The following is a 27,991-nucleotide window of genomic DNA, read 5'->3' as shown; positions in this document are numbered from 1 at the left end:
GATTCCGCAAGATTTATTTCAGTATTCGAAGGTGCTCGCTAACCAATCACAGCATTTGGAACGATGGAAAAGAACCGCTAACGAAATTCACCGCGAAACGGACGAGCTCGACGAAAACACATACCCATGATGCATCATTGATAGCAACATGGCGGAGATGATTGAAAGTAAGTTAAAGTTAACTTATTCTTGATAAAATTAATATAGCAAGGATTAATTAAAAACAAAAAGTAGTTGCACAAGTCTAAGAAATGTTTCAAAATTTATATTATTAATGTACAAGATCTTTCTGTAACACGTTGATGATTTTAGAGTTAGTGTTTCAATTGCGCTCAGAAAGATCTGGTTTAAAATTTCAAAAATGACCAATACACAATTCAAGCGGGACAATGAAGATTTTTACCGTTTAAGATTTCATTTACTAAACAATACTTCAGGGACAAATACTTGACAATATATTTTGTGGTTTTTGTAATATCGCTTATTCTATGACTTTAGTTTTAATGCGATAATTATACATACTGTTTACCAAACTGCGTACAAGTTTGGTTATGTCGATAGCTAAAAGCAGAATGATTTTCCCCGTTCTTACTAAACTCTCATTTTAAATAATTTTTATTAGCAGATTTAGAAAAAGACAAAGAAAAATATACTTTATATTTATAAATGAATAGTCTATTATGAATTATATCTAATATTAGTGACAGTTTCATGCATCAATTTTTTTTATAAGTTATGAATCTTCAAAGAGTTATAAGTAAAATATTATGAAATATGATTTACAGACTCTTTGAAAACAGCATAAAATATAAGTGTATTAAAAAATAGTTCTTATAATGATGACTGATTATATCTTTGCATATTTAAATAGTAATTATAAATGGACTTGACAGATTTGTTGCTTTTTAATCATGCAAGGTAGATCTTGATCTAAAAGAAACAAAACCAAAATCATTATTGCTGTATTTTATGCAAATATTCTTTTCTTATGTATAAATAATTATTTTATCTTAGGTGAATCTGCTGAAACTCTATTATCTATAAAGAATGGAGGATATCCATCAATTGATGAGATCAAAAGCGAAGTGATCGATGATGATACAATGGATATGGATGATCAGCAAATTTCAAATAATTCAACAGACTCCCATATGGACACTGAAGAATCTGATCCAATTCCTGAACTTGGCCCTGCAGCTTTAGGTTTACAAAGAGTAGGTAGCCAACCTCCTCCAAAACCAAATCCTCCTAGCCAACCAGTTCAAGTTTTAAATCGAAGGGGAATGCCAGCAAGGATTAGAAAGAAAAACAAATTATTTTATGATGATATATTAGTTAACCATCCTCATCATAGGTAAATATTTAACATTGTGAGTATGTTTATTAATATAATGTATATATTAATTAATATCACCTATTTTTTTAGAATTAAAAAGGATCCGTCACATCCGGATACAAAACATTCTCCTAGAAAAGTATCTCGTCCGTCTCCTGCAAAAAAACAAAATAGAATAACCAGTGAGCCAAGAAAAAATAATAATATGTTAAGCCAACCTGTATCGTCTACAATGACTCCAATTAAACAAGAGAAAGAACCTGATAAACCAATGCCACCTTCATCTCCGGATCGTAAAATTGGACAAAAGATTGGTATGAGATTAAGAAATTTATTGAAATTACCAAAAGCACACAAATGGGTTTGTTACGAGTGGTTTTATAGTAACATTGATAAGTATGTATGAAAAGAATATATTCACGTACATGTACAATTTAATGTAGTACAATTAAAATATTCTTTTATGCAGGACTCTTTTTGAAGGAGACAATGATTTTATGATTTGTTTAAAAGAATCATTTCCACAATTAAAAACTCGGAAATTAACACGAGTTGAATGGTGCAAGATAAGAAGAATGATGGGTAAACCACGAAGATGTTCACAGTCGTTTTTTGAGGAAGAAAGACGAGAACTGGAAAGAAAGAGACAAAAAATTCGAATGTTGCAACAAAGAAAGGCTGCTGATATTAATAGTTTCAAAGATTTACCACCAGAAATACCATTACAATTGGTAATAGGAACCAAAGTTACAGCAAGACTGAGAAAACCACAGGACGGTTTATTCACTGGAAGTATTGATGCTGTGGATACTAGTAATAACACTTACAGAATTACATTTGAACGCGCCGGACTTGGAACGCATAGTGTTCCAGATTATGAAGTACTGGTATGTGTATATCTGTTTTGGAGCAAAAAAACACATTGTAATCTTATATTATTATGTATTTATTTGTTATTTACAGTCAAATGAACCACCGGAAACGATAAGTGTAGCCTCATTTGCACAGAAGTTTAGACCACGACACGTACAATACGTACCATCTCCACCATATGCCATGAAATTAATGTCACCGCGTTTAAACAGCGATCCTTTAATATCGAATGCTTCTGTATCTTTACCAAAGAAATCTCATATTGGTGGAACAATGAATGGTTATCCTTTAAAATTGTTGGAATTTATGGTTAAAGTAAATAAAATATTAGCTGCTAAGAAGGTCAAAATAAAAAAATTAAAAGAGATGAACAGCGAGGCAGAAAAAAGACGTTCGTTTGGAGAACTGTTGCCACCAGATTTTGAAAGAAAATATGCAGGGTAAGCGATTATTATATTAATCTCATATGTTATATTTGGTGAAAAATTATTTTCTTTCTTCATTGATATTTATAATTTTAGTATCGTAGTTGAATTGGAAAAGATGAATACCGCTTTGCAAGATTTTCTTAATGACGTTCAAGAACTTTGTCAAGAAATGGCTCCGGAACCTAGTGTTGCAGCTATGTTAGCTCCTTCTCATCTGCGTGAAAAATGTAGACAGGAAGCTGCAGATATGATTGCAAGACATAATAGTGTTAATGACAGGGAACCCGGAAAGATGTCTCAATTAGTAACAGATTTAACAGCCCTTATGCTTCAAGTAAAGGTAATTTGAAACATTATCCTTAATGTGAATACATACTGTTTTATTGTTATACAATCTTCTTTACGTTTTAGAGTTTATCTGATTCAGATCGTAATGCATATGAATTAAAAGTGCTACAAGGCACAATGGAGCAAATACGTGCAAAATTAAGTCCACAAAATCAACAAGTTTTTCAAAATTGTGTTGAAATACACATGCAACATATACAATTAGGTTTGGGACAAAGAGGTGCTTTAACGCCATTTATGGCCCAAAGAGCTTAGCAAATACGAAAGTAATTTTCATTAATACTTACAAAAAAATGTACAATACTAAAATAGATATCAACTATAATATTACAATATTTTATATGAAAAAGTCCAATTTTATTTTATTATCTTTTTTGTATAGGGCATATCATCATTAAAGAGCACCTATCTTATTAGGATACAAACATTCTACAAATGAGTTTAGGATAATGCGCTGTGCTGTTAATTGCATTAAACATTTAAAGATGTTCACGTTTAAAAGATTTACCTGTAAACTTTGCGATTTTTACAATACAACTTTGCAATAATTAAATAATTATGAATTATTAAATCAAAAATAAACTAATATGGCTATTGTAAATAAAGCGTGCATTTTGCAGTGGCAGCTTTCATTAACTTTATATAGAAATTTATAACATTACATCATCACAGTAGGAATGAAACAAATTTTTTATTTTGTAAAAAAGAGTTTAATATTTTCTGCTTATATATAATTCCAAAAATTAATATATAATTAATACATTAATATTTTGAAAAATTATTTTCAATAACTGTACATTAGGTATATGCATAAATATGGCATAACCAATTGTAAATACACTATAAATGATATAAAATATGGATCTTTTACATTTGTTTTACTATACTAGCTATCAATTTTTTATTTATATCGAATGTTTTACTTTGAAAAATTGTGAAATGTTTAATATAATATGCAATAATTTATTTATAATATGTGAGTCTACTTAATGATCCTATTTCTAAAATAGTTACCAATATATTGAATTAAGAACATCGATTATTAAAGCTTATTTGATTCCAAATATTATGTTGTCATAAATACAGTTATATGAATGTTGTACTTATTTTTCAAGCATATTATATTTTTAATAAAGTAAATGTAAATTTGATGCAATTACATATGCAATACTAATATAAATAATTCAAATATGGACATCCCTTAAACTTTCTTTATTATCTGTAAATAAATTCTTATTTCAAAATATCGCAATCCTTTCATATTTTTTTTTATCTTCAACAAAAACAATGATTTCATTAGATGATGAAACAGTCATTGCATTGAGTTACAAACGTGGAAACTACAAAATGTTTTATATTCGAGAATAAGCCAAGAAATGTAAATTACGGACTTATCACTTTTAGATTCTATTTACATGAATTTTTCATATGTAAATAACTTTACATTAGGAAACCTATATCAAGTATGTAGATGGTGTTCCACAGATACAATTCTGTATGCATACATAACAAAAAATTACTTTAAATAAGTTATGGTATTTATATTTATAACATATAATAATGCAAAGAAAAAATGAATTTGAATATGTATACATTTAGCTAATTACTCGTACTTGTTTTTGTTCTAAGTACTTGCAATAAAAGTAGCAAATAACGTATATGAACTTCAAATATTCTAAGTCTTAAATTTATTTGCCTCATATACATATTATATTACTTATATTACGTATGTTACTGATACCATAACGTACTTTTCGTACAATAAAAAATATGTATAATTTATGCTAGTTCTATTTTACATTACATTCTATATCAAGTCAGGTAAAAGTATTACAATGAATAGGTGTAACGTGAAGGTGTATTTTGGTTTTCAAAAATTCATCAATTAATAGTATTTAACATGATTTTACTATATTTCTTCTTCAGTAATACGTCATATTATTTATAATTGCTATTTTTTTCTTATTTTTTATGTTTGTTGAGTGCTTCCAATAATACATCGGCGTCTTCATCTGTTTTTACTCTTAATAATACTGGTACTGGAGGTGGTGTAGATTCAGGCATTGGTAAACAAACTAACATTATTGTATTTTTGTTCATACGTTTTGTTGGAATACTTTCAGTTAATAAAGTATTGAGCAGTAAATTTCCCAAAGACGTTTCTGCACGTACTAATAATTGTGTTTTTTCATTTGGAGTTGGTTTTAAGAATAGTGTTCCTATACCTCGATCAGTAAAATTACCATCTTTTTTAACAAAAACTTTACACCTGTAAAAAATGTAATAATACATTGCATCACATTCAAATTTTAATCTTAAATTAATACATGCCCTGCTTTCTTTATGGTTGATAGAAAATGTTGAATGTACCTTTGTTCATATATGGCACCTTCTTCTGTTACTGGTTTAAAATCTGCTTTTGGTGGTTCTTCATTTTCATCATCTTTTCCTTCATCCTCAGGTTCTTGTGGCTGTACTACTTGAGCTCCAAATGTAAATGGTTTGGTACTGCAAAGTTACAATATTATTAAAATATTTTTATTATACAGAAAATTTTTAATAAATTACCTTCCAAAACTAAATCCAGTTGATGTATTACTCGTAGCAGAACTTTGACCAAAACAAAAGGTAGTTGTATTTGTTGTAGCAAAAGAACTAGTAATAGTGGTATTAGTAACAATAGTAGTAGTAGGTTTTGAATCTGATTTTGTTTCTTGCTCTTCTGATTTATCAGATGCAGTAGGTGACTTACTCAAGAATGGATTTTTTTCAGTACCTGTACTTCCAAATATGCTTTTGCTACCAGATTTTTGATCATTATTATCAAAAACAGATTTAGGCGAGTCTGAATTCTGATCTGTACTAAAGATAGGTTTACCAGTATTTACAGTATGTTCTGATTTCTTAAATATAGATTTAGAAACTGGATTAATATTGCCAAAAATGGATTTTTCAGGTTTCCATTCAGCAGATTTTAATGGTGACTTTGCATGTGTTCTTCCAAATGGAGAACTCTCAATTTTTTTGTCTGTATTTGCAATTTCGCTGTTGTCATTACACTGTGCTTGTGTTGATTTTTCAATCTCACTTCCATGTTTAGCTTCAATTTCCTTAAGATACCTTTCATAATCCTTAAAAATTGGAGTCAAGATACAAAATGGATTTGCATCAACATGAGTTTTAATCCATTGTGCCACGCTTTCATTTAACCCTTTTAATTTAGCAAAATAATCAGTGGACTTTTTAAATATATTTTGTTCTTCCTGATCAGAAGTACTATTTTTACTAGTGAACATAGTTGATGAAGTTTGTATTTCTGTATTTTCTTCCCTCTTATCAGTTCCATTTTCATTAGTTTTTGGAGTTTCATTATTTGAAGGCTTGTCTACATTCGTAACTGTCTTAGAAGCCATATCATTAGCACTAATATTAGTATTATTATTAGCTAAAAAGCTAAAGGGTGAAGCACTAGTTGTAGTTTTTGTTTTAAAACCTGTAAACGTACCAAATACACTTCTGGTACCATCCTGAAAAATATTGTGAAAGAAATATATACATATATATATATACACACATATTGTAAGGTAAAAAGTAAGGAAATGTCAGAATTATTTACTTCTGAATTTTGTAAACGTCTCTTAGCTTTTTTAACAATACGTTTTTCTAATACATCATCAGAAGCTTTTTTAAATGTTCCTGCTTCTTCAGGTTTTTCTTCATCATCCCAATTGTCATGATTCAGGTCTGTAGATGCAGCCCTCTTACCAGCCATTTCTATAAACATATTTTACAAATATACTCAGTACTGCCTTGCTTATATCCTTTTTTCTTATGTAAAATCAAATAACAAAATTAACCTTTTTAACTAATGATGTAAAAATTAATATACATTTAATAGATATTAAGATTATTTATTTTACAAATTGACAAAAAAGTTCTGTATATTATATGTTCGTACAACAAACAATTCTATAGGAGTTGGAAGTACAAAAGATTAAACAATTCATTACTAATATTATATTATGTTAAATAATCATAATACGATTAATTTTAAGGAAAATGACATGTTTATTTTTAAATATATGAAAGAAAACTGGCAATATAACCTCACAAACTGCCAAAATAGAAGATATCAACTTTTTAATATAACTGAAAAATAAACTAAATTATATCATAATATTTACCAAAATAAATGTAAATCTATAAAAAGTTTAATTGAAATCAATTTACTGTACTTGTATTGCAGTATGCACTTAACATACATAAGAAGTCGAACAAAGTTTAACACTAAACTAAACACAATTTTCAAGTTTGCGCATGCGCATTTTTTCAATCTCGATCATACTACACATATATACATATATCCAAGGAACAAACTAAATCTTAAAAGGTTAAATGACAGAATTATAATATTTCAGTTCCATTTTACGTAACGTGTATGTGATATAAACTTATTTAAAATTCTAAGAACAGCAGTAAGGTAACGAATCGTTTTTAAGGTAATTTTGAACACAATAAGCATTATAAATTTAAAGATTATTTTTATAATTTAAACATAATCATTTTTATAAATATTCCGCTTAAAGTTATTACTTTTCCACATTTACAAAAACAGATATAAAAATACAGTGAAGTGAATTGAAGCATATAAAAGACTAGAAAATTTACATATATTTTGATAGCTCATATTGATGTTTATTAGACATATGTATATATAGCTTCAAATTGCACTTGTAAGTTAGAAAAGAGTGTGAAATTATGACACAACTGAAAATGTAGTAGAATTGCTAATATACAACATGCTATCTATTATTTTTACTCATTTTTGTTCCTTAATTTATCTTTTTATAAGGTGTGAAAATTGTTAAAGAAATTGTTCGATTTGAGATAACTAGATATAAAACGATGATATTTATGTGCAAGGGTTAACGCATAATTTTTAATAACATAATTAAATTTTTATAACGTATGGGATGAAGATATTATATTTTATACATATTAAATTAGGCTATACATATAAGATAGGTATGTGATGTGTGATCACGTGATATATTATCACGTGCAAATGATCGATTTAAACTTCATATTTTCCTGTATATATATATATATTTTTTTTTTTTTTTTCTTTTTTATTTAATTTGTATATAATGAAGTTTTGAATAGCTTCGATATATTTACATGAGATAGAAGTTAATGACTAGCAATTGATTTTCAATGTTGCGGCATATTATAATTTATAAAAGAAATGAAAACTGCGTAACGTACTTTTTTCGCATATACATACATACATGCGTGTATGTAATAGTCTTTTTCATTACGATATAAAATATTAAATAACTATTTATTCTAATTATTTTAAATATTCAAAGTCCTCTTTTTATGATTCTAAGTATATAAGATACATTATAATTACTTAATATATCATTACAAATATAAGAATGAGTATATAGAATGGTAATAATTTATCGCACTTTATGTAAGACTTTCATTATTTTAAGTGTGTGAATGTAGGAACTAATGAAGCAAATCCTTTGATATAAATACTGATTCAACTTTATATGCTTAATAGGAGCAGCCGTGCTGAGACATGTATTTAAATATGAAAATTCCGAAACATATCTTCGGGTATCATAGAATGAGCTTGTCTCCTATCACGAACAGCATTTCGTTTCCTAATCGTAAATATGTGGCGCCACTATCGTCGGCATTACCAACGTTCACTATCGTAAAAGATCTACTTCAAGGAAATGTTTTCTTTGAACATCCTGTGTTTCTGAAAAATTTTTAAGCGTAGTTCATAGTGGTTATACAAGATACGCGAACAATGCTTGTAAAAAAATTGTAATATAAAGCGATAGGCTGTTTCACGTGCCACATCTACCGGTTATAAGCTTGGCGCGAAAACTTTCTTTCAAGGAGCGCGTCAGATCCCTGGGCATACAGCGCAGGAAGAGGAACGAAGAAAGGAAGAAAGAGAAAGAGAGAAGAATCGAGGGTACGGGCCAGGGGTGTCAGGGGATCTCGAGCAACTTGGCACGTCCGTGTACGGAGGCAACAGTGCTGGTGGCAGCACAGACGCTCGTTGATGAGCGAACAATTCACTTTGGTGCGCGGTTTAGCGACGTTGTTTCGTCTGATCGGTGTCGTGAAATAAGGGTGTGCATATGTACCTATGTAACGAACCGATAAAATATGTCTATGACATTTTTATCTGTTCGGTTTTCTTAAGTTAAAACGATTAAGTGTTGTTGCGGTGGCACGAAGAGTTTGGTGGCTGGTGCGCGCCGTGCGTGCGGTTGATCGGAGCGTATACCGCTGTTCTCGTCAATTTGGTGGGAGAGTGAGAGTGAGAGGGAGGAGGGGTTTCCCGTCCTCCTCTTCTCTCGCTAAAATCGGCCGAATTTTTGAACAGGGAGGAAAAACGAATAATCTCAATAGAAAAATATGGAGATATCGAAGAGTTTGCAAGAAGAAATACTCACTGTGCAAACTAAACTGAAAAATGCCATACGCGATCATCAGGTGAGTACCGCGGCTATGCATGTATGTCGATAACGATTTAAAGATTGAGAGTACGAAGCCGAACGAACGAGCGACCAAGTTAACGAATGATTCTTGCCTGACCGGCTACTTCATACTTCTTTTTAATACATTTATACCCTATCGATTAAAAAGTCGAGATAGTATGTTCAATAGGTAATCGACTCGGAGAGTGAAATAGTTTTTAGACAGTTTTAACGTATTTTTCGAATGCAGTTTGTTGTTTCCCGAGGAATCATCGCAAAGTAAACGCAAACTAGTATATCGTTTGTTTAGGTTCTTAACAAATTATTTTTGTGACTCAGTTTCCTCGGCATTCCCACGCACTATGCGTGCACAAACGCATGTACGCATCGAGCACGCGCGCGCGTGCATAAATGCACACCTTCTATACATGTATTTACGGAACTTGTTATTTCAATGTAAAATCTATGAAATTTAATGAAACAATCACATTGATCAAAGATGTCCGATTTATACAAGACACGAACAGAAACTGAGTCACTCTAATGTGGTATACAGTATACACCTCCTTTCGATCTATTTTATAAAAGTATCCCTTTCACTCGTATCGGACGTTTGTAAACTGTATTCGCTCTTCGGTTACGTTGCGCGTTATCGAAAGTGAAAGAAGCGTAACAAGTTCCAAGAGAACTTTTGCTTGCTTTTTAATCATGTTATAAGCTTGCACCACGCAATGATCATTTTTTTTACGAATCGCATAAACTCGAAGGTGAACGAGTGTTCAGACCTTAACCTTTGTTGGTAGAATGCTTCGACCGATGCGTCGCATGACTTTGAGAACCAACATTCTATCTCTCTCTCACTTTTTATCTTTATCTTTCTCGCTCGTTCATGCAGTTACTCACTTGTTCGGTTGATTTCCCTCTCTTTTTCTCCCATTTACCCTAACTTCTATAGTCCTACATATATATTCTCTCTTTCTCTGTTTCTTTCTCCTTTATTTGCTTACTTTTGTCTTTGTCCAGTTTGCTCCTTTTTTTTTTAACTACTGCCATACACTTTAATTTTATCATGATGTATGCACTGCACTTTTACCACGATAAACACAGAACGACTTCCACTATATTTAACCTTCTACCTTATCCTGTTCTCTGTCGATTTACTTCTGAATTTCTTTATGTTTATTGCTTGATAGCACATAAAGTAAATCAATAAAAGTTTGATTAATTCTAACGGGAGTACTATTAGCTTTTATCGATATTTTCGCACTGACCTTTATTTCAAACTTTTAACGCTTGTTTTTTTTTTATACCGCCGATCTAAGCTCCGTATTAATACTAAATGATGAAAGACTAAAGGTATTCTATCGACTGAACTCCGGACGCGTATGTTAAAATACCATAAATCAGTATTATCGGATCATATATAACGTGTATACTTATTTCGTCTATTTACACTAAACCTCTATTAACAAGTACTAACGTTAGGGGGCTATGTAACGCAATGGGGAAAGTTTAACGGCACACGATCCGCATTCTGCCCTGCTCTACCGACCTTGTCCTGTCTAAATCTTCGAAACTGAATATTTTCGTTCGGACAGTAGTTTGAGATGGGTGTAATCGATATATCTCGATGATCGATTTCTATTTATTTCGATCTCTTCGATATGAATTCGCTTTTCGACATAATCGATCCGTGTTTAGTATCATATTTAGTAAAATTTCTGTTCAGCGTAATTATAAAAATAGCTTTGGATGCTTGCTTAATTGGTTAATCGCTGAATAATTTATCAGGAATTTATCAATTGGATTGTATTGGATCAATATTCGCGTTCGGCGTATTTGCGAACCGGATAGGGCAAACCTGTTCTCGTTTGATACGCATTTGAGTTACACGTCGATTGTCGGGAAACAGGTGCGGAAAATTATCGGTCTGTGAATTTTATAATATTTTAAAAAACAAAGTTGGAGCATACGCAACACAGGGGAAAAACTGATATGCGACATTTTGTACTTCGTACGAGTTTATTTTAATATTATGTACACATCGATATATAAATAAACGTATATAGAATATACTTTATTTTTATTTCGAACGTGTTTACTTTGGTGGTCGATAAGATTTTTTTTGAAAATCTTTTTCCCTTTTTGTTTATCTGAGCGTAGATCAAAATTAGCCAAAACAAGTGTTCGTAAGAATATTTCTCTACTGGAAAAAGGAGAAGAAAGGGAACTTTTAATCACGTAAAAACATTAATTTGACCGTTTGTACACATTTTTCAATACAAGCGACACACAATGTTACGGTAATTGCGTCATTACGCCGCAGAGGAGACGCCACGGTCGCGTGTATAAAAGCGTAGCGACCGAGGATGTTCTGAATCGAACATTCGAACCATCTTTGTAACCATAACTAATCCTGAAATTTTCTCTTTCAATTTCAGATCTGTATGGGCAAATTGAAGGATGACCCGAACGTAAGTCGCTTATTTTTGCTAACCCTGCGAACCATTTCGAAATTTACAAACACACGATCGTACGTACGAGTATCTCGTAGGGATCGTAATAACGGTGGTACTCTCGTACCAGGCTTGCCGGAAAACCAAGTCTCCGCTACCAGTTATTTTTGGCGTTACAATTGATTTGCTGTATTTAGTGGATGTTAAATCGTTCGTGTCTTGCTAACGTTGCTATTCGATGTTGTATTGATATTCTTCGGGAGTTTTCTTTCAACTGCCTATATATAACGTAATAATTATTATCTCTGAAACAATTAACTCGCTTCCATTATACCTTATGATCTTTATCACGTTGACCTTGATAAAAATATAATTAAAAAAAGTTTTTGTCCTTTTCCATGATATCGAAGGAAGTGTTATCAAAATATGAAAATTCTTGTAACAATTACGTGTTAGTCGATCAGATTCTACCGGTGACTAACTGTTATGTCATAATAACTGTAACAGTACGATCGATGCGGATACTTACAGCAGAGCAACAAACAAACAGACGAAGCTATAACAAATTATATTTGTAATTAGATGTAAGAATTTCTTTCGTTTTTTTGTTATTATTCCGCGTTGTTAATAGAATGAACTTATTTGCATATAGCACTCTATTAATACAAAATATATATAGTACGTCTAATTAAGAGTGTGTCCTCTGTTATTTTACAGAATACAGATATCCTCGGTCAGATAGAAAAGATTCACTTGCACATCGTATCTCTGGGAAGGTGCCAGGTAAGTTGAGAATCGATTTCCTCAAGCTTCACTCTTTCGCGATGATCCAGGACAGGCTTGCTCGGGGATGTTCCATATTTATGCCTGTCCGTTACGTGCAAATAGAAACGATATCATATCAAATTATCCTACCGATAACGAATCGTCTAGGAAACATAAAATTGTATCGATCACTGTCCTTGATTCGAGGCAAGCAAAATATCCGTTAACTCGATCGATAGACGCATCACACAAGAGAAACGTTTTAAAGATATTACAATTAAGCCAACCGTAATACTATCTATTCCAGTAATTGTATTTATCGGTAGTAAATATAAGTTAAGTATTCGGCATGAGAACGTCTATAATAATTATTAATATTTTATTTCAAATTTGATCAAGCGTTTCACGCCGCTACCTTTAAATGGTACATTTTCTTGTAACACCAAAACGTATCATTGAAACGAGTTAATTCGCAAGTTTGTATAATTGGTCTGCTTAATGGGACAAGTCATTCCTGGAATGCATTCATCACAAACTGTCCATACGTTATCGAATTATGCGTTTATGTATCGACCAAGCTTGCAGTTTCTTCGTAGGATTCTCGCTAGCATGAGTAATGCACAGTTATAATTAAATAGCGAACTCGTTGAGCGAGTTTACCAACCACCTTTCCAAACTTTGTCGATCGCGTCGAAGATAGAGACGAATAGACGTACTCTTTCTCCTTGCTCACGCACCATATATATCCTGCATCTTTCTAGTCTTTCGCGAGCTTACCCGACCACGTAACCATGGCTGTTACATTATCATAAGCTTGTGTACATCGCATCCAGTAACAATATCATATTTCCTACTGCAGAAACGTATGAACCTGGCGAAAGGAAACTTTCAATGAACGTTCCGAACACCGGAAATAACTGCTAAAGGCTACCTACGCTTGTCGGCGTGATAAGAGAAAAAAGAAAAAGGTTGTAGAACGACGCGACTAATTAATGGAAGAAGAGACGCTCGCGGAGAATCGAATTTTCGACAAGTCGCGAGAAACATATCCATTTTCTCGAAAGATATCCGTGGAACGTGTGCGCGGTCGCGTTGAATTATAGGAATCACTTGAAGCGCGTTTCTTTTTGGGATTCGTGAATCGACGCGAAGAATCGATAACGGGGCTAGTGTTGCCCGAAGAGACTCTGGTGGATGCGCTTTGCTATCGCCCAGCATCCTTTTCTAAACATTTTCACGATAATCCCGTCGACGCGGATGCGCTTCTTTCTCTTCCCTTTGTATACTCGTGTTTCTCCTAAAGTCTCTGCCTCCCAACGGCTTTCCTGGCTGCCATTTTTCTTCTTTTTTCACGTTGGCAATAAACGACCGATCCAGGTAGATTGCTGTCGGAGCGAAAGAGATACGTAAACGGATAGAAATGGATAAAGATGGAGTAACTGGGAGTGAAAGAGAGGCACGTATATACAGATACACGTTGAGGGGGTGGATGGAGGTTGTACCGGGGAGTATGAGATGGAGAGAGATGTTGGACAGAGAAAGAGAGAGAGAGAGAGAGAGAGAGAGCGAATGGGACTTGGGCGAAAAGGAAGCAGAGTAGGGGCCGGGCAGAGGGGCTCAATCAATAAAATGTCCCGCAGAAACGTTTTCAGCTCTTTACGAAATCTCCGCGTTTTTTCCTTTCTTGCCTTTTCTTCTTCCGCATCCCTTCGGTTTCCTCGTTGGTACGTCGTCTGTTCTGGTTTTTCTGCCGCTTTCCACGCTCATTTCACCGGGATCGCTCTTCGACCGTTGTTCATTGTATTTCAAGTTAAACGTTTTACTTCTGAAAACTTCTGCAAGTTGCTCGCCACCTAGCCGAGACACGGTGTCTCTGTGTTGTACAGAGGGGGGAAGCCATCCTACCAATCTTAACAGATTATTAACATGCAACTTACGAAATACATGCTCATCGCGCGTGCAGTCTTTTTTACGCGTAAGAGCGAAGGTTTTTATTTTCTATATCTTTCTTTCCTTTTTGAATACAAATTAAAGATTATCATACGAGAGAATTGAGCTTGAAATTAAATCGCTCGATATATTCTCTAGGAAATCATGTCAGTTTTTGATTGTTCGTTACGTAGCTCTGCGGATTCTTCGTCGCTAAATAATTAAAAATAATACGAACGCGCAACATTTTTCTTGGCAGAATGTATATTTCAATAAATTGGCGTAATAATAAACGGTACGCTCGTTCTTCGTAATTTATTAGCAATCGCTGTTCTATTATCGCTTGCATCCGTATTGTCGCTGATATTCCAACGAATATTTTCTCGACTTGTAAAAAAGCGCGTTTGCTAAGGACGACGAGCTTGCGTCTAACTTAACCATAGGAATTCATATTTAAACGATCTGCAACACGTAGTCTGCCAAGAAAGTTTTCTACGATCATCATTGACCGATGCTCTCATGCTCATAGTTTTCAATCTGAATACGCAGAAGCAAGTTGTCCAGCGGCTGCGCAAAGAGGTCGAAACATTCAAAGCGGAGAACGCGAACGGGGCGAAAGTTTCCATCGCGTCGCTTCTCGGATTGAACAACAATAATCATATTACAAATAACAATGAAACAAAACTTAAGACCGGCAATGACTTCACTACGAAGAGTTCGAAAGAGGACTACGAGGAGATCGTTAGAAACGGGGATATTGTCTCGCCTACGCGGATTCCCGCATCTACCAAGTGAGTTTTACTTGTGAATCTCGGATAGTTTGTAGAACTTGATAACGGGAATTTCTTTTATATAAAATCATTTATCGTGTTCGTTCTTAGGGGACGGCCCAGTTCGGTGGAAACAATTTCCGGCGAAGATGACGTTATTGAAGTTTCCATGGACGAGAATTCCAATGAGAAATCTGAGAAAGAAGAGCCAGAGGAGCGTAAACTCGAATCGACTGAAAAAATTAATTTTTTAAACGCTCTTGGTCTCATTACTACTAAAATGTGCGCCGAATTACAAAACAAGAGGGCTGAAAGGAAACGTCGGAGTACCGCTAATCCGCAATTTGTATATTCCAGCCTTGAAGTGCCAACAGTAAGTATGGACAAATTTTTAATTATCATATTGAATGGCATATTAGTAACAAACGTTTTGTATGTTTATTCTAGAAACGAAAGCGACACTCGTACCTGCAATCTGGAAATGTTCCGCAAACTCGTCAAACTACTGCTCGTATGAACGGTCCATCGCCACCTCCTGTAAAAGTTGTGCCAGCAAAGTCTACGTCACCACCAACGTCAAGGACAGTGATGAAATCTTTAATACCGGTACAAAAGTCCACTACGAGGCCGAACATACTTAGAAACGTAACGGAAAGTAAAGTTTTCCCCAATAAAAACAAGGTTGAAAATGGACCTAGTCAAACACAATTGCCTGTACCTACCGTAAAGTCTGTTCAATCGGTTGGCAGCAAGGCGGTTCATATACCTGGTTTACCTTCCAGTCTAACTATTGAGAGGATTAGCAGTGATTCAGCAGTCTGTATAAGCTGCAGAAATCCAGGTATATCGTCAACTTTGCTTTACATTGTTCTTGTTTTCGTGTCTTTGAGTCATAAATGTCCGTTTTAATTTTGTGTTCTAATAGGTACCCTAACGGTGTGTGAAAATTGCGCAGCGAATTACCATGTGTCTTGCCACTCCATATCACCAGCTCCATCAAGAATATGCCCCAAATGTGCGTTAATAGACGAGGAAGAAATTGGCGACGGAGACGAAGGGGAGGAGGGAGATGAAGGACGTACATCTTTTAAAAAGGACGAGGAATTCGGTAAATCGTCCTTGGTTTTTCAGAAGATTTTTAGCTGTAGTAACGTTGATCGTGTGATTGACAAAAAAGTTCTTGTTTCCTGCAGACACTAGCTTTTATGAATGTTCGTGGCACGCTTATCTCATTTCGCGGCGGCACCGTTCGGAATCATTCGATGTATTGTGATGTATTCTTGATAACAAAAAAAAAAAGAGAGAGAGAGAAAAGATATAAAAATATAGCGGCATTTTGCTTATACTCGATGATCAGAAATTAGCGTACACATGTATGTGCTATAAAAGAGTTTCACGCGAAAAATAAAATGGAGAAAGTACTTATAGATAATGCAAACAAGTTGTATGAAAGAAGAGCAGGAAATTGTGTAACATGGGTCCACAATTTCTAGATTTAACGTGCAACGAGGTATCGCAGCGTTGCCGCAGACTTTATTGAGCGTAAGCACACAGAGAGAATAAACGAGAGAGCAGCCTGCCGGAAGAAGTGTCGCGAGTGAAACCGGCTTCTCAAATACAGCAGAAGAATTTGCAATTAAGAAGAACTTTTTGGTCGATCGTCAGTAATAGGGCACAAAAAAGCAACGTGTATTGAACGCGAAATATCTTGCAGAGGAGAAAGAGAGAGAAAGATATGAGCTGCTCAAGCGAAACTCGGATCTGAGATTGCAGGTTTACGAGTTGGAAAAACGCTCACAACTACTCGGCCAGTCCCTTCAGGTTCGTCCTGTGGCCTGCGTAGAAAGAAATTCACAAATTTTTTTCATTTGGAATGCCGTTAATGGAATTATACGCAAATATTTTGCATCTTTTGTTTTTTCATCAATGAGAACCTGCAAGATCTCTACGTTTTTCTTGTTCATTTTGAATATTCTTTTCTAAATATCTGCCGATTTTTTTATAACAAAGCTAGTTGTTTGCTTTATAAAAAAATCGATTTATCTAACGTTATAATTTTTTTTAGTATTATTACTGTAGACATATACACGTACAGACATAAATTATTTTTTTCTCTTGAAGTTACTTATTCGCTACTGTTCACAAAATACATTATCTACAGTAATAATTTTATTCGTTAATTCGTGAAAGTACTTAATGCACGATGCTTCTATCACGTACGACTTAAAACAACTTCAGTGTTTTATATATATATAAAAAAAAATTAGTTTCGACGTTTCATCTTTACTTCTTAAATTTAAATTATGTATTGCTTATGTATTTTGTCTTAGTAAATATAGTCAATTGACGAGGATAGATTCGTGTACAAGAAACGTTGAAAAGTAGCGTATGTGTGTAAATATCACAATACCGGGATATATTTTAAATCGTTTCGTTAAAATTTTGTTCCGAGAGCATGTGCATCTTTATCATGTGATATTATCAGACAGTAATCGATGTGAATCTTAAGTTTTGATATTTTTCAGATTCTTTTAATACAGTGATGTATGTTTGCTAATCATTAAATTTTTCTTTACACAGCTACAGGAACGCACGCGACAGGAATTATTAGGAAAGCAAGAGAAGACGCAGAGATCTATAAAACGACTTGTGGACTTCATAAAACTGATGCAGCTCAGAAAAAGCGGGGATTCTCCTCTTCCATCGGCATCGGTCAACTTCCCTCCTCAACTTTCCTCATCCCAATCTCCTCCAATAGCATCAACCAATCAGACGTTGGGACTTCCACAACAATCAACAGTGACTATCGAGAAAGTTCCGTGTCCTACTCCTCCATCGTGCTCAACCAGCTGCCTCGATCGAGCATCGCCTATGTCGATAGGGCAGAACCACAAGTGTCCTACGCCTATCAGCTACCAGTCACCAGTGTTCAGTCAGAAAAGCATCAATCATACCTTATCGTTAAAAAAATCACAGAACCAGCTAGAAGGGCAAGTCAATCTTCCGAAGACCAAAATCACGCCACAATGCTCAACTACAAACTGCCAATCACATCAGGCTACAACTCTCGCATTCAGACCGAAGTCTCCGACTCCTCTGTGTTCATTGGTAAGCAATTGTCTGACACCGCCGGTCGTAACCGCAAGAAGCAAACAAATCGCGCAGTACCCGCCCTCAATCGTATCATCGACACCGAAAATCTCTCCATCACGGCAAAATACCAATTGGAACGAACAACTCTCAATGGAAGAAAGTCCAGGACCAGGCAGCCAAGAAATAAGTTCGGTATCAATCAACTGCGATCAACCAGAGCTACAGAAATCCTACTGCCTTCCTACGATAGTACCGAATCCGATAAGCAATTACCAATTACAAAGTCAACCGAGGCAGAGGAAACAACCCCGTTCAATAGTCGTCCAAAGCACAGGCCAAGAACCGGTGGTCTTCTCCACTCACTGTTCTCAGGCCATAACAAGTCCTATATCCTCACCGATAATTCTCGAGAGTCACGAGACATCGGTCCAGGTAACAAAGATTTCCCAGTCGGGAGACAACAGTTGTATCATCAAAGCTACCAGTTGGAATCAGGCGAACGAAACGAGCCTACGGCCCAATTGCAGCGTGGTGCCCTCACAAAATTCTTCGAGCACGTGAAATTGGAAGAAGCGCATATACCAGCGCCATCTAGAGCAAAGCTAGTATACAAAAGCGGTACTACTTCCGAAAGGAATGAACTTGAAGTTACCGAAGTCGCGGACGAAGACACAAGTAGTAGCGAATATGCCACCAAGACACCCTTGGCATCAAGCAGTTTCGAAGATGATTTCGTTGATGGAGAGGTCAAACAGAAAAATTGGCTCTCGAGCAAGATCATAGCGAAGAAAGGACAAAAGAATGACAACATAATCAAGAGCGTTGAATCGCATGATTCTGCTTCGAACTCGATGGCATCGAACGACTTTATCACGTATGAACGTAAACACGGTAATACGTATGTTAGAGTCGAATGCGAACCTGACGATGAGGACGATAATGCATTGACTGATACGTTTCAAGATGATGTGACTTATACGCGCATCGGACCTCTGACAGAAATTGTATCAGAGAATCGGAAGGATCGACAAGATTCAGCATCTCTGTGTAACGCACAAAACACTTTCTTGGAGCTTCGTAACGAGGTCTCAGTTCCTGACGATAAGGCTGATTCCGAGAGACAAGACTTATCTAGTGGCAGACGTTCGACCAGCGCCAGCAGCAGTAGCAGCACGAGCGACAGCGATACTCCGGAACAAGCGATGAATGACTCCATTAAGTACTCTCGACGACGATTATCCGGAAACGATTATAAGGAACGTTTGGGCATTAATGCTGTATCCCCGGAGAATATGCAAGTCCTCGAGCAATTTGAATCGGCTATGCTGGAGACAGGATGTAGCAATGCTGCCACTTGCTAGGGTTAGATTAAAATGCGATGTGGACGCGTCGATTATGCTCATTGCTGACAATTTTTCCTTTCGTCGATGAAATTGACTATTTCTTAAACACTGAGTTTTTTTTTCGTGTGAAATACGTTACGTTTGAAGAGAAAACACTTTTGAGATAATTCGAATTCGTATGTTTAAGGTGGGTTAGATTACTAGTAATCGTTACTGAATTTCTTAGGCAGTTCCTACTTTTTATACTGTCTCGAGAAACATTGCAATCGTTCGTATATCAATGTTCCGATTATAACATTACGATAATAGTGGTAATTAACTACCATTATATTTCGATTTATAGAGATAGATTGTCTTATTATTCTGTTAGTTTTGTTAGCTATCCTTTTATTTATTGATTGTTGTTCATCAGATTTCTTGTCTTAAACTTTTCGTAATAATTAACGATGCACGAGGACCAAGTTTGAATTTCTCCTAATTCAGTAACACAATTTGATGAGAAGTTAAGGGAACTCTTGAACCATCTGTGTACAATCATACAGATAGAACATTAATTCAGATGGATAATGAAAAATTATGAATTATCATGCATAGTAAAATTATTTATGCAAAAATTTTACTAAGTTTTAAAAAGCTTTAAACATTGTTTCATTGATATTTTCAATCTCGATGAATAGGAAACACGCACATATCTGACAGATACTGGGCGATTTATGGAAGGCTTAAAGTAAGCCTATGTATGTAAGTCGAGTCATATTACCATACTGCCTTAATAGTAATTTAAAAACGATACTTTTTACAATAATTTCTTATGGATAAGCTCGAGAAACGTGTACGATTCAATAGACTGATTTGAATGTCGCCATATTGAAATTAAGAAGAATGAAGAGAAAAAAAAGATAATCAAAATGCATTACCGTAATTGAAAACGTAGACGTTAAGATTACGTGAACGTTAAGTAGATAAAAAAGTTACTGAAGCAACTTGCTATCTTAATTTTATGATTCTGATAGTTTCTTACGAACGAAGTACAGGAAAAAGAACCGTGCTTTTTTCTTTCTTGAATACCTTACATCGAAGTAAATGCCTCGATAAAACTGAACGTTACTATTATTTTTAGCATATCGTTTATCAAATTCTTAAGCATTTTCTTCGATAAACCAATGGTAGCAGTATTTACTACATTTCAGTCCGTGATGTAGACGGATGTCTTTCTGCAATTAGATTGTGTCGAATATTACGATTTATATAGCGGTGAATTAATCAGTATATTGCCGTTGAGATAATTTTTCTGATCGAAAATTGGGCGGTAAGCAGTCGAGTTCATTAATCTATTTATTCCGTTTTCGTTTTACCTCTTGCGGCAATTACCGTCAGCTTGTCCAATACATTTAAGTAGTGTATGAAACAAAAAAAGGAAAAAAGAAATTGTTATGCAATGTAGGCAACGAGATAAAAATCGAAATTCGTATTTTTATGAATAAAGTGGAACTGAAATATAAATTCTAGAATACAGATCTTTATTTATACGTGATATGATTTCTTTCTTAAATTTTTTAATTTGTTTTTCGAGAAACAGGAATGTAGTAATAAAAATTAGTACGCGATAATGGTTTCAATAGAAGTGATTTTTAAAGACACAGTATTTTGTGGAGCGTAATAACTTTTATTTCGTATATTGACGGACAACGGTGATGTAGAAGGGGAACTCCCGACTCGGACAAACACTCGGCTAATGATATGTAAATATGGTGGAGCTAATCAAGCGGCTGTGCCAACAGGATGCAAGAAGAGATCGGTAGTGCCGTGCGAGCGTTCGATAGCCAATGCATTTGTGCTGGCCTGCACACACGTATCGTGGCGCAGTAACTCGCGTACATATTTAATAGTCGCACGTTAATTGCGCTCTGTTTGCCCATTCCCCATTCTACGCTTCATCCCCGTACCTACAACCGTTCTCGTCACCCTTCCTCTATTCACCCTTCTCCTTTGTTAGTTTCTGCCAGAGTTTAATTTTAACCAATTTATCTCGAACGTTTAATCGTTTAATCGTTTATTATCGAAATCCTACATAAAGCATGGATTTCCCTGTAACTGATAGATTTATGTGAATCTTTTTCGACACTTTCTTAATTTAATTCTCTGATATTATACAACTGTTTTAGTAGAAACGATACTAACGTTTTCTTTATTCATCCTATATTTAGAAATCGAATAGTTTACGTAAGCGATAAGCAGCGGAAATGACGACGTAGGAATCAAAGATAAAGAGTCACTCGTAGGGCAGTTACCGCTCGAATGTTGAATTTCTAGTTCGGTGTTCGCTCACTAGATGGACAGAGGTCAGTGTCATTTTTCTACGTGAAATTCAAATCGAGGTAGAGTTCACGCTTCCCCTGCGGGTCAGACAGTATTCGCTTCCTACGATCGATCAAATCGTAACTTCGTAATAGAATGTGTGCAGTGAAATATAACCACTTCCAGAATCATCGACTAGAGAGACCTACTGCGGGCGAAGCTATTGTATCGCTGCGGGAAGCAATCTTCGCCGAGAATGACACAGGTATATCGAGTCACTGTCCTTTCAAACGGTTGCCAGTAAACTTTCCCGCTTTTAGATTGCGTTACGTCGTAACAAAATTAAGATCTTTAATGACACGACAATCGACACGAAGTGAAATACTTTGATTTTTTTCAACATTATTATAAATTGAAAATACAGATCATTCGCTAAATAGTTGCCTTTTCGGCGCGGGGAATATCGAGACAACATAACCATAAAATATGAGATTCATAGAATGCAATGAGAATGGGAAAATGCGAAAAGGGCAAACGATGACATCTATTTAATTTATTTGTTGGCACGTTGTGCTTAAATGAGTTATTGCAGTCGATGATGATTCCACTGATGCTGCTAATACTGCCAGACTAAATGTAACCCAAACTTTGGAATGCGTCTTACAATTAGTCTCACTGGTTCGAGAATTTAAAATGAATAGATTGTAACCATTCTTCGTCCGCTGATAATGCATCCTTACATGCGTAATAGGAAACGATGCTTTGCGACAATAGCAAAAAATACCATATCACCAACTTTTTCTCTCGTCGACCAAACAAAACTCGGAAAGACTGTCGATAACTTCGTGTTTGGATAGGTTTCAAATGTTATAGCAGGAGGCTGTACATTTTATCTGATCATGAAATTATATTGCATCTTCGGATAGAGGGTGTTTATTTGTAGCTATCTTCAACCTCTGAGATACATATAGGTACATATATAGGATAATCTTTCCAGACATTTTGCTACTTCTTCGCAGCTTTGAACAACAGAACGCCATAGGGCATAGATCGTTAAAATCGATTCGAAATCGACAGTTTCATCATTCACTGTACCCACTCGACGGTCAATTTTTGGATAAACCGTATTCATCGAGAGAAGAAAAAGAAGAAAAAAGAATAGGGGATCTCTCCGCGTCGAGATTTACTTGCATTTATCGCGTTCCATTACTGTCGATGGACGATTCGGTCGCCATCAGCAACGTCGCCACTGCCAACCAACATCGCCAGTCCCAATTAAAAGCCCCTCATCGTCGCTCCGAAATTGATATCGGGAAACAAAAACGCCAATTCCAGGCGTCTACTTCGCGTGTTACGTGTACTCGTATACCCGTTCGATACGTGCATACTCGATGACCGGTTTCCGTGTATATGTATCGTACGTTCTTGCCCTCGTGCACCTATATGCGCACGCCGCGCCTGTCTTGGAAGTGTTAATTGACCGCTGTCGGTCGTTACACGGTTGATCGCAATTAAACACCGCAATTTTGCGAACGAACGTTGGACTTCTATGCCGAATTAAAATTACAGTGTTCGGAAGATAAGGCGTCCCGTTCGAATCGTGAGTCCAATACGATTTTTTATCGATCGACGATCGACGACGTTCTTTTCGTCGTTCTCCTGCAGTCTTTTCAAAGCATCGGATATCTCGCACCTAGTGTCGTATACGTTTGCAATAATTGCTGCATGGCGATCGAATTTCGGGCATTAACGCTCGTCGTTAATCATTACGGACCGCCACCGCGACAAAGGGGGGACACTCTCTGCCCCTCGATCCCTTGGTTTTCAACGATCCAACAGAGGTCGCGGTCGCGCTGGCGTAGGTAATGTATTCGGGATTCTAGTCGTGTCGCGACGTTATTATTCCGTCGCGATGTGTAAAACTAGTTGACGCTTCGTAAACCTCGATTTCACGCCTCGTCGACCTCTAATTAATGCAGTAGGAAATTGTTATTCCGTTACGTGCACTCTACGTTCCATGCATTATTTCGGATAGCTGATAGTAACGCCCGCTCATGTCCACTACACCCTTCACCGCCCATTTATCTTTTGCACGGCATTAAACGTTCTTTCGACTACGAACGCGGATCGTTCTTTCTCCGATTGATCGCTACGCTGCGCTGCAAGCTACTCGCTATGAAAGCTTAATGATACACTCCGTGTACTGTGCTTCGATTTAGAGACTTTTCGTCGATTATAGAACAATGGCAGAATGTAAACGATATTTCTATTTTCCAAAGAGTTCTCTCGTTCTTTTAGTAATTCTGATATTTGATCAGATTGACCGTGCACACCGGCGTCCGATGCGTAAACGAAACTCAATCTGCTCGTTGGTAAATGAATTCTGTGGGATTGCAGGTGATTCCTGAATTCGATTCGATTGACTGCAATTCATCTGTCTGGTCGTTAAATGTATTTCCTATGGTCGAAATGAACGTGCCGGAAGAACGGAAGATAGTAACGATAGAACTTAGTGGCTCCGCTAGTGGTAGTCGAAACGTTAAAATTCAAATGGCGTTGTACCTGGCAGCTAGATTGACCCGAGTCTCTTCTAATTACTTTATAGCACAATAGAAAACGAAAATAATTGCACGTTTCTTGGATAAAATGCGTTAATTCCGTAACCAGGAAATTATAGTTTACTCTGGTATTTTTGAGGTTAGGGGCAGGTGGAATGGAACGAATAGGAAGGATAGAAAAAAAACACGGACGAAGAAAGAGAAAAGAAGGGGAAAGAAAAGAAGAATAGCCATTACGAGCAGTACCTTTACTCACGTTGTGTGTACGATTCAAGTGTGAATGGCCTAATACTTGCTTGGCGTAGGATTTGTGGGATTTTTATATCCTACCTCTTCACCATCCGACACTGAATTTCTTTCGTAAAAGTCTTGATCGATTTTTACATAGTCGTGTGCGTTATGACGCTAAATGTATAAAATCAATTGCCCAACATCACTGCTGCGAAATTACAACGACGTAACATAGTTCGTTTGCACAAAGTCTAAAGGCTTACTAGAGGGGAAGGGAGAAGGGGGGGGGGGAGAAATCGAGCAAGCAATAACGAACAACGTCCGATTACCTTAATATTAGCCCGTGGGTTCCTTTCAATTTCAAGTTCGTGCTAGTAACTTACAGAAAATTTTCTCGTTTCGCTCATTACCTGACGGTATGCGCATGGCACGGCTGCGAATACACCGTTGGTTGAGCGTAACAGGCGAGTAGGTAGTGAGTGAGGATGGGCCGGCGCTACTATCGCGTATACGTGGATGTAATGCATGCTAAACATGTCAGGTAATTAACGTGAGCATTACACGTATGCTGCCACCCCTTCTGCCACCCCTCTATCCCCCTTCAGCTTCGTACACTAATTACAGTCAGCTATAATGCCAACCAACCAATCGAACAGAGTTTGAAGTTCGTGACCGTGCCGTGATCGTGAAAATGGACGTACTCGCGAACAATCATGGTTCTTGGATGCCGTGCCGCGCCGGTCCCAAGGGTGTTTTCAGGATTTTCGGATTAGCGATGTCTTCGTCAGGCTCGGCTACCATTCCGAGTCGTTTCGTCGATCGATATCAGGAATTTTGATTTATTCGTTGCTCATTTTTCGTTCCACCAATCACTTTGCTAACTGGCGCGGTTAACGAGACGCGATATCGAAAGGGGAGAGAAAGAAGTATTGGATTTGTTAGGAGAGTACGGGAGCATGGAATTTTTCCGATGTTCTTGAAATGTGGGCTCGTTTAATGCCTCGGCTGGATTTAATGTTAATAGTTCGTTAAAAGGAATCTGGGATGGTAACGTTGTCCCGTAGGAACCCGCATTGGTCCGCGAGAACTACGCTCGAAAGACACGGGGTAGAGAAGGAAAGGTAGAGAAAGGGAGAGACACGTACATCGTGTATGAGGGTACAAAGAAATTCTAATCGAGATACAACCGTTGATCCTGCGACAAATTACACATACGGGTCCTATTACGCGAGAGAACAACTGTGTCGATCGAAAATCTTGTCGACGCCTGCGTTCATTCTCTCCTAGTTGCATTCAAAGGACAATTTAGTCGAGTAGATGTTTTTTTCAAGTGAAATTTATTGGCCTACGAGTTCGTAGATCCGAGAGTTCCCTTTCGATTCCGTACAATTCATGATTTGGAAAATAAATGTTTATCTGACTGGCCGTGATAGAAGGGTAAAGAGAAGTGGGAAAGGAGTAGTATAGACGCATCTTTTACAGTCCTTTAACGATGATACATTGCTTCCGAGACTTTCCAATGGTCGCAATCCTGGCCACATTACTGTCACTTAGAGGATGAAACCACGAATCTGTCTCCAAGGATTCTCGCTCGCCTGCACTCGAAAGTCGTGAAAAGTAAATTAGTGTATGTTAGGAAATCCTACACGGAGAGTATAATACAAAAGTGTTTATCATACATATACCCGGATTATATCGAAATTCTGTACATAAAATTGATACGGTCGCTCTAAGTAGTCTGAGATTCATTAACTTCAAATAACGGACTATATCCGAAATCGATATAAACATTTTAATGCGTAATATCGCGTAAATATTAATAACCTGCGATTTTATTATTTGTTTGTGTGTTACGCGAAATTATTCGGTATATTAAAACGAATTAACGCCGCTTGGAACGTAGACGTAATGCAAATGCAACAAACAGCCGTGTCGGAATGATTATTCGTGATTATTCGCGAACGGGACGAGCACGAAACCGAAGAACATGTAACAACAACGAAGAAGATTCGAGAAGTTGGAACAGTCGTTGAGAGGCTGAGTATCGAAAGAGGGATCGCTTGAAGGGGAATTGAAAAGAGAGAAAGATAGAGAGGGAAGAGAAAGACCTTTCGCATGGTCCTTGTCGTGATCCTACTTGGGGCGAGTACGGTCGTCGCGACGCGATGCGTCCACAGGACCGACGAACGGTTAGTTAAGGAACACGGGAAAGCACTTCTGAATCACTCTCGACGACGCGCGTCCCTTCGCTCGCGCTACTTCGAATACCACGATACTATACACTTTTCCACGAGATATCACTTCGTGCATATATCAATTTTCCACTCACGTCACTGGCCTTCGCGTGAACGTTCGGCAAAAGTGGAATATACGAGCCGAGATACGCAATATACGATACGCAACGATGATTTCGCAGCTATAGACTGTCAGGCGCCACCTTAGGTACGTTTTCATTTAGCGTCGATTAATCACCGTTGAGATTTGCTTAATCGAGTTTCGGGTCTCCGTAAAGAAATTTACGAAATTACGGGGAGATTTTGCGCGTGAAAATTCTTGAAAATTCTTTCTAAGACGATTTGATTTCGCGTTCTTCGGTCGCGAACGAGCTCGAAGAAGACGATTGCACGAATGAATTTCTGGTACACGTTACAAGCTCGATCGAAAAAGAAAATAGTAACTTTGCTTTTAAGAAAGCGTTAAGGCAACCGCGATAAGCGTGTCGTTGGTAACTCGAGAAATAAATCGTCAGGAACAATTCTCGCCGGGAACGTTGTACTCTCCATCAAGCGCGGTTACTTTTTCCCATTTTCTCACTTCCGTCGAGATCTCTTCTCCTTTTACCTTTTCTTTCCCCCCCCCTCCTTTCTTCTACATTCTTCTTGGAGATCCTGCGAGTTAGCACCGAACACCCGCGCAGATTCGAACTCGGAAGCGATGCATCATAATCAGGCGGTCAACTTACTTAGTCCGGAGTGCTGCGTGCTTTAAGTTAATTAGCTAATTACTAATTTTAATCGGATGACGTATGCGCATCTCGAGGGATACAAGCAAACCCTC

The 27,991-nt window shown here is 36.5% G+C and overlaps 3 protein-coding genes across 8 annotated transcripts; 2 read left to right on the top strand and 1 right to left on the bottom strand.

Moving 5' to 3' along the window:
- Positions 1 to 26: 26 nt before the first annotated feature.
- On the top strand, positions 27 to 4,656 carry LOC122576773 (protein lin-9 homolog). Of its 3 annotated transcripts, XM_043747542.1 has the most exons (8): positions 27 to 167; positions 1,015 to 1,354; positions 1,427 to 1,732; positions 1,806 to 2,223; positions 2,300 to 2,649; positions 2,731 to 2,977; positions 3,049 to 3,251; positions 3,368 to 4,656. In XM_043747542.1, the coding sequence occupies exons 1-7, from the start codon at positions 149 to 151 to the stop codon at positions 3,238 to 3,240; spliced, it is 1,872 nt and encodes a 623-aa protein (XP_043603477.1). In that variant the 5' UTR covers positions 27 to 148; the 3' UTR covers positions 3,241 to 3,251; positions 3,368 to 4,656. The 3 variants fall into 3 exon arrangements, with proteins under 3 accessions (XP_043603477.1, XP_043603470.1, XP_043603484.1); XM_043747535.1 differs by having other exon boundaries at positions 3,049 to 4,656; XM_043747549.1 differs by lacking the exon at positions 27 to 167 and adding an exon at positions 756 to 918 and having other exon boundaries at positions 3,049 to 4,656.
- Positions 4,657 to 4,825: 169 nt separating this feature from the next.
- On the bottom strand, positions 4,826 to 7,378 carry LOC122576798 (nuclear pore complex protein Nup50). Of its 2 annotated transcripts, none has more exons than XM_043747583.1 (5): positions 7,221 to 7,378; positions 6,602 to 6,759; positions 5,554 to 6,512; positions 5,356 to 5,493; positions 4,826 to 5,254 (listed from the first exon to the last, which is right to left on the bottom strand). In XM_043747583.1, the coding sequence occupies exons 1-5, from the start codon at positions 7,243 to 7,245 to the stop codon at positions 4,948 to 4,950; spliced, it is 1,587 nt and encodes a 528-aa protein (XP_043603518.1). In that variant the 5' UTR covers positions 7,246 to 7,378; the 3' UTR covers positions 4,826 to 4,947. The 2 variants fall into 2 exon arrangements, with proteins under 2 accessions (XP_043603518.1, XP_043603526.1); XM_043747591.1 differs by having other exon boundaries at positions 7,170 to 7,308.
- LOC122576761 lies at positions 7,351 to 21,350 on the top strand. 3 transcript variants are annotated; one of them, XM_043747518.1, is made up of 9 exons: positions 7,351 to 7,484; positions 8,902 to 9,507; positions 11,933 to 11,965; positions 12,665 to 12,730; positions 15,191 to 15,432; positions 15,523 to 15,784; positions 15,859 to 16,252; positions 16,337 to 16,519; positions 17,992 to 21,350. In XM_043747518.1, exons 2-9 carry the CDS (start codon positions 9,430 to 9,432, stop codon positions 19,863 to 19,865), a joined length of 3,132 nt encoding a protein of 1,043 aa, XP_043603453.1. In that variant the 5' UTR covers positions 7,351 to 7,484; positions 8,902 to 9,429; the 3' UTR covers positions 19,866 to 21,350. The 3 variants fall into 3 exon arrangements, with proteins under 3 accessions (XP_043603453.1, XP_043603461.1, XP_043603443.1); XM_043747508.1 differs by having other exon boundaries at positions 7,372 to 7,484; positions 8,555 to 9,507; XM_043747526.1 differs by lacking the exon at positions 8,902 to 9,507 and having other exon boundaries at positions 7,362 to 7,484.
- Positions 21,351 to 27,991: the final 6,641 nt, after the last annotated feature.

The sequence above is a fragment of the Bombus pyrosoma genome, linkage group LG2 (genome assembly GCF_014825855.1).
Source record: "Bombus pyrosoma isolate SC7728 linkage group LG2, ASM1482585v1, whole genome shotgun sequence".
Lineage (NCBI taxonomy): Eukaryota > Metazoa > Arthropoda > Insecta > Hymenoptera > Apidae > Bombus > Bombus pyrosoma.
Note: the sequence above shows the minus strand (reverse complement) of the source record. Positions and strands in the feature narration are given on the sequence as shown.

Bases quoted from the DNA above. Each gene is read 5' to 3' on its own strand.
- LOC122576773 (XM_043747542.1), top strand. The intron at 1,355-1,426 runs GTAAATATTTAA...CTATTTTTTTAG, and splicing joins GTTAACCATCCTCATCATAG to AATTAAAAAGGATCCGTCAC. The intron at 1,733-1,805 runs GTATGTATGAAA...TCTTTTATGCAG, and splicing joins TTTTATAGTAACATTGATAA to GACTCTTTTTGAAGGAGACA.
- LOC122576798 (XM_043747583.1), bottom strand. From the start codon at position 7,245: ATGTTAAGTGCATACTGCAATACAA. The intron at 6,513-6,601 runs GTAAATAATTCT...AATATTTTTCAG, and splicing joins GACGTTTACAAAATTCAGAA to GATGGTACCAGAAGTGTATT. The intron at 5,255-5,355 runs GTACATTCAACA...CATTTTTTACAG, and splicing joins GGTGCCATATATGAACAAAG to GTGTAAAGTTTTTGTTAAAA.
- LOC122576761 (XM_043747518.1), top strand. From the start codon at position 9,430: ATGGAGATATCGAAGAGTTTGCAAGAAGAAATACTCACTGTGCAAACT. The intron at 11,966-12,664 runs GTAAGTCGCTTA...GTTATTTTACAG, and splicing joins AATTGAAGGATGACCCGAAC to AATACAGATATCCTCGGTCA. The intron at 12,731-15,190 runs GTAAGTTGAGAA...CTGAATACGCAG, and splicing joins TATCTCTGGGAAGGTGCCAG to AAGCAAGTTGTCCAGCGGCT.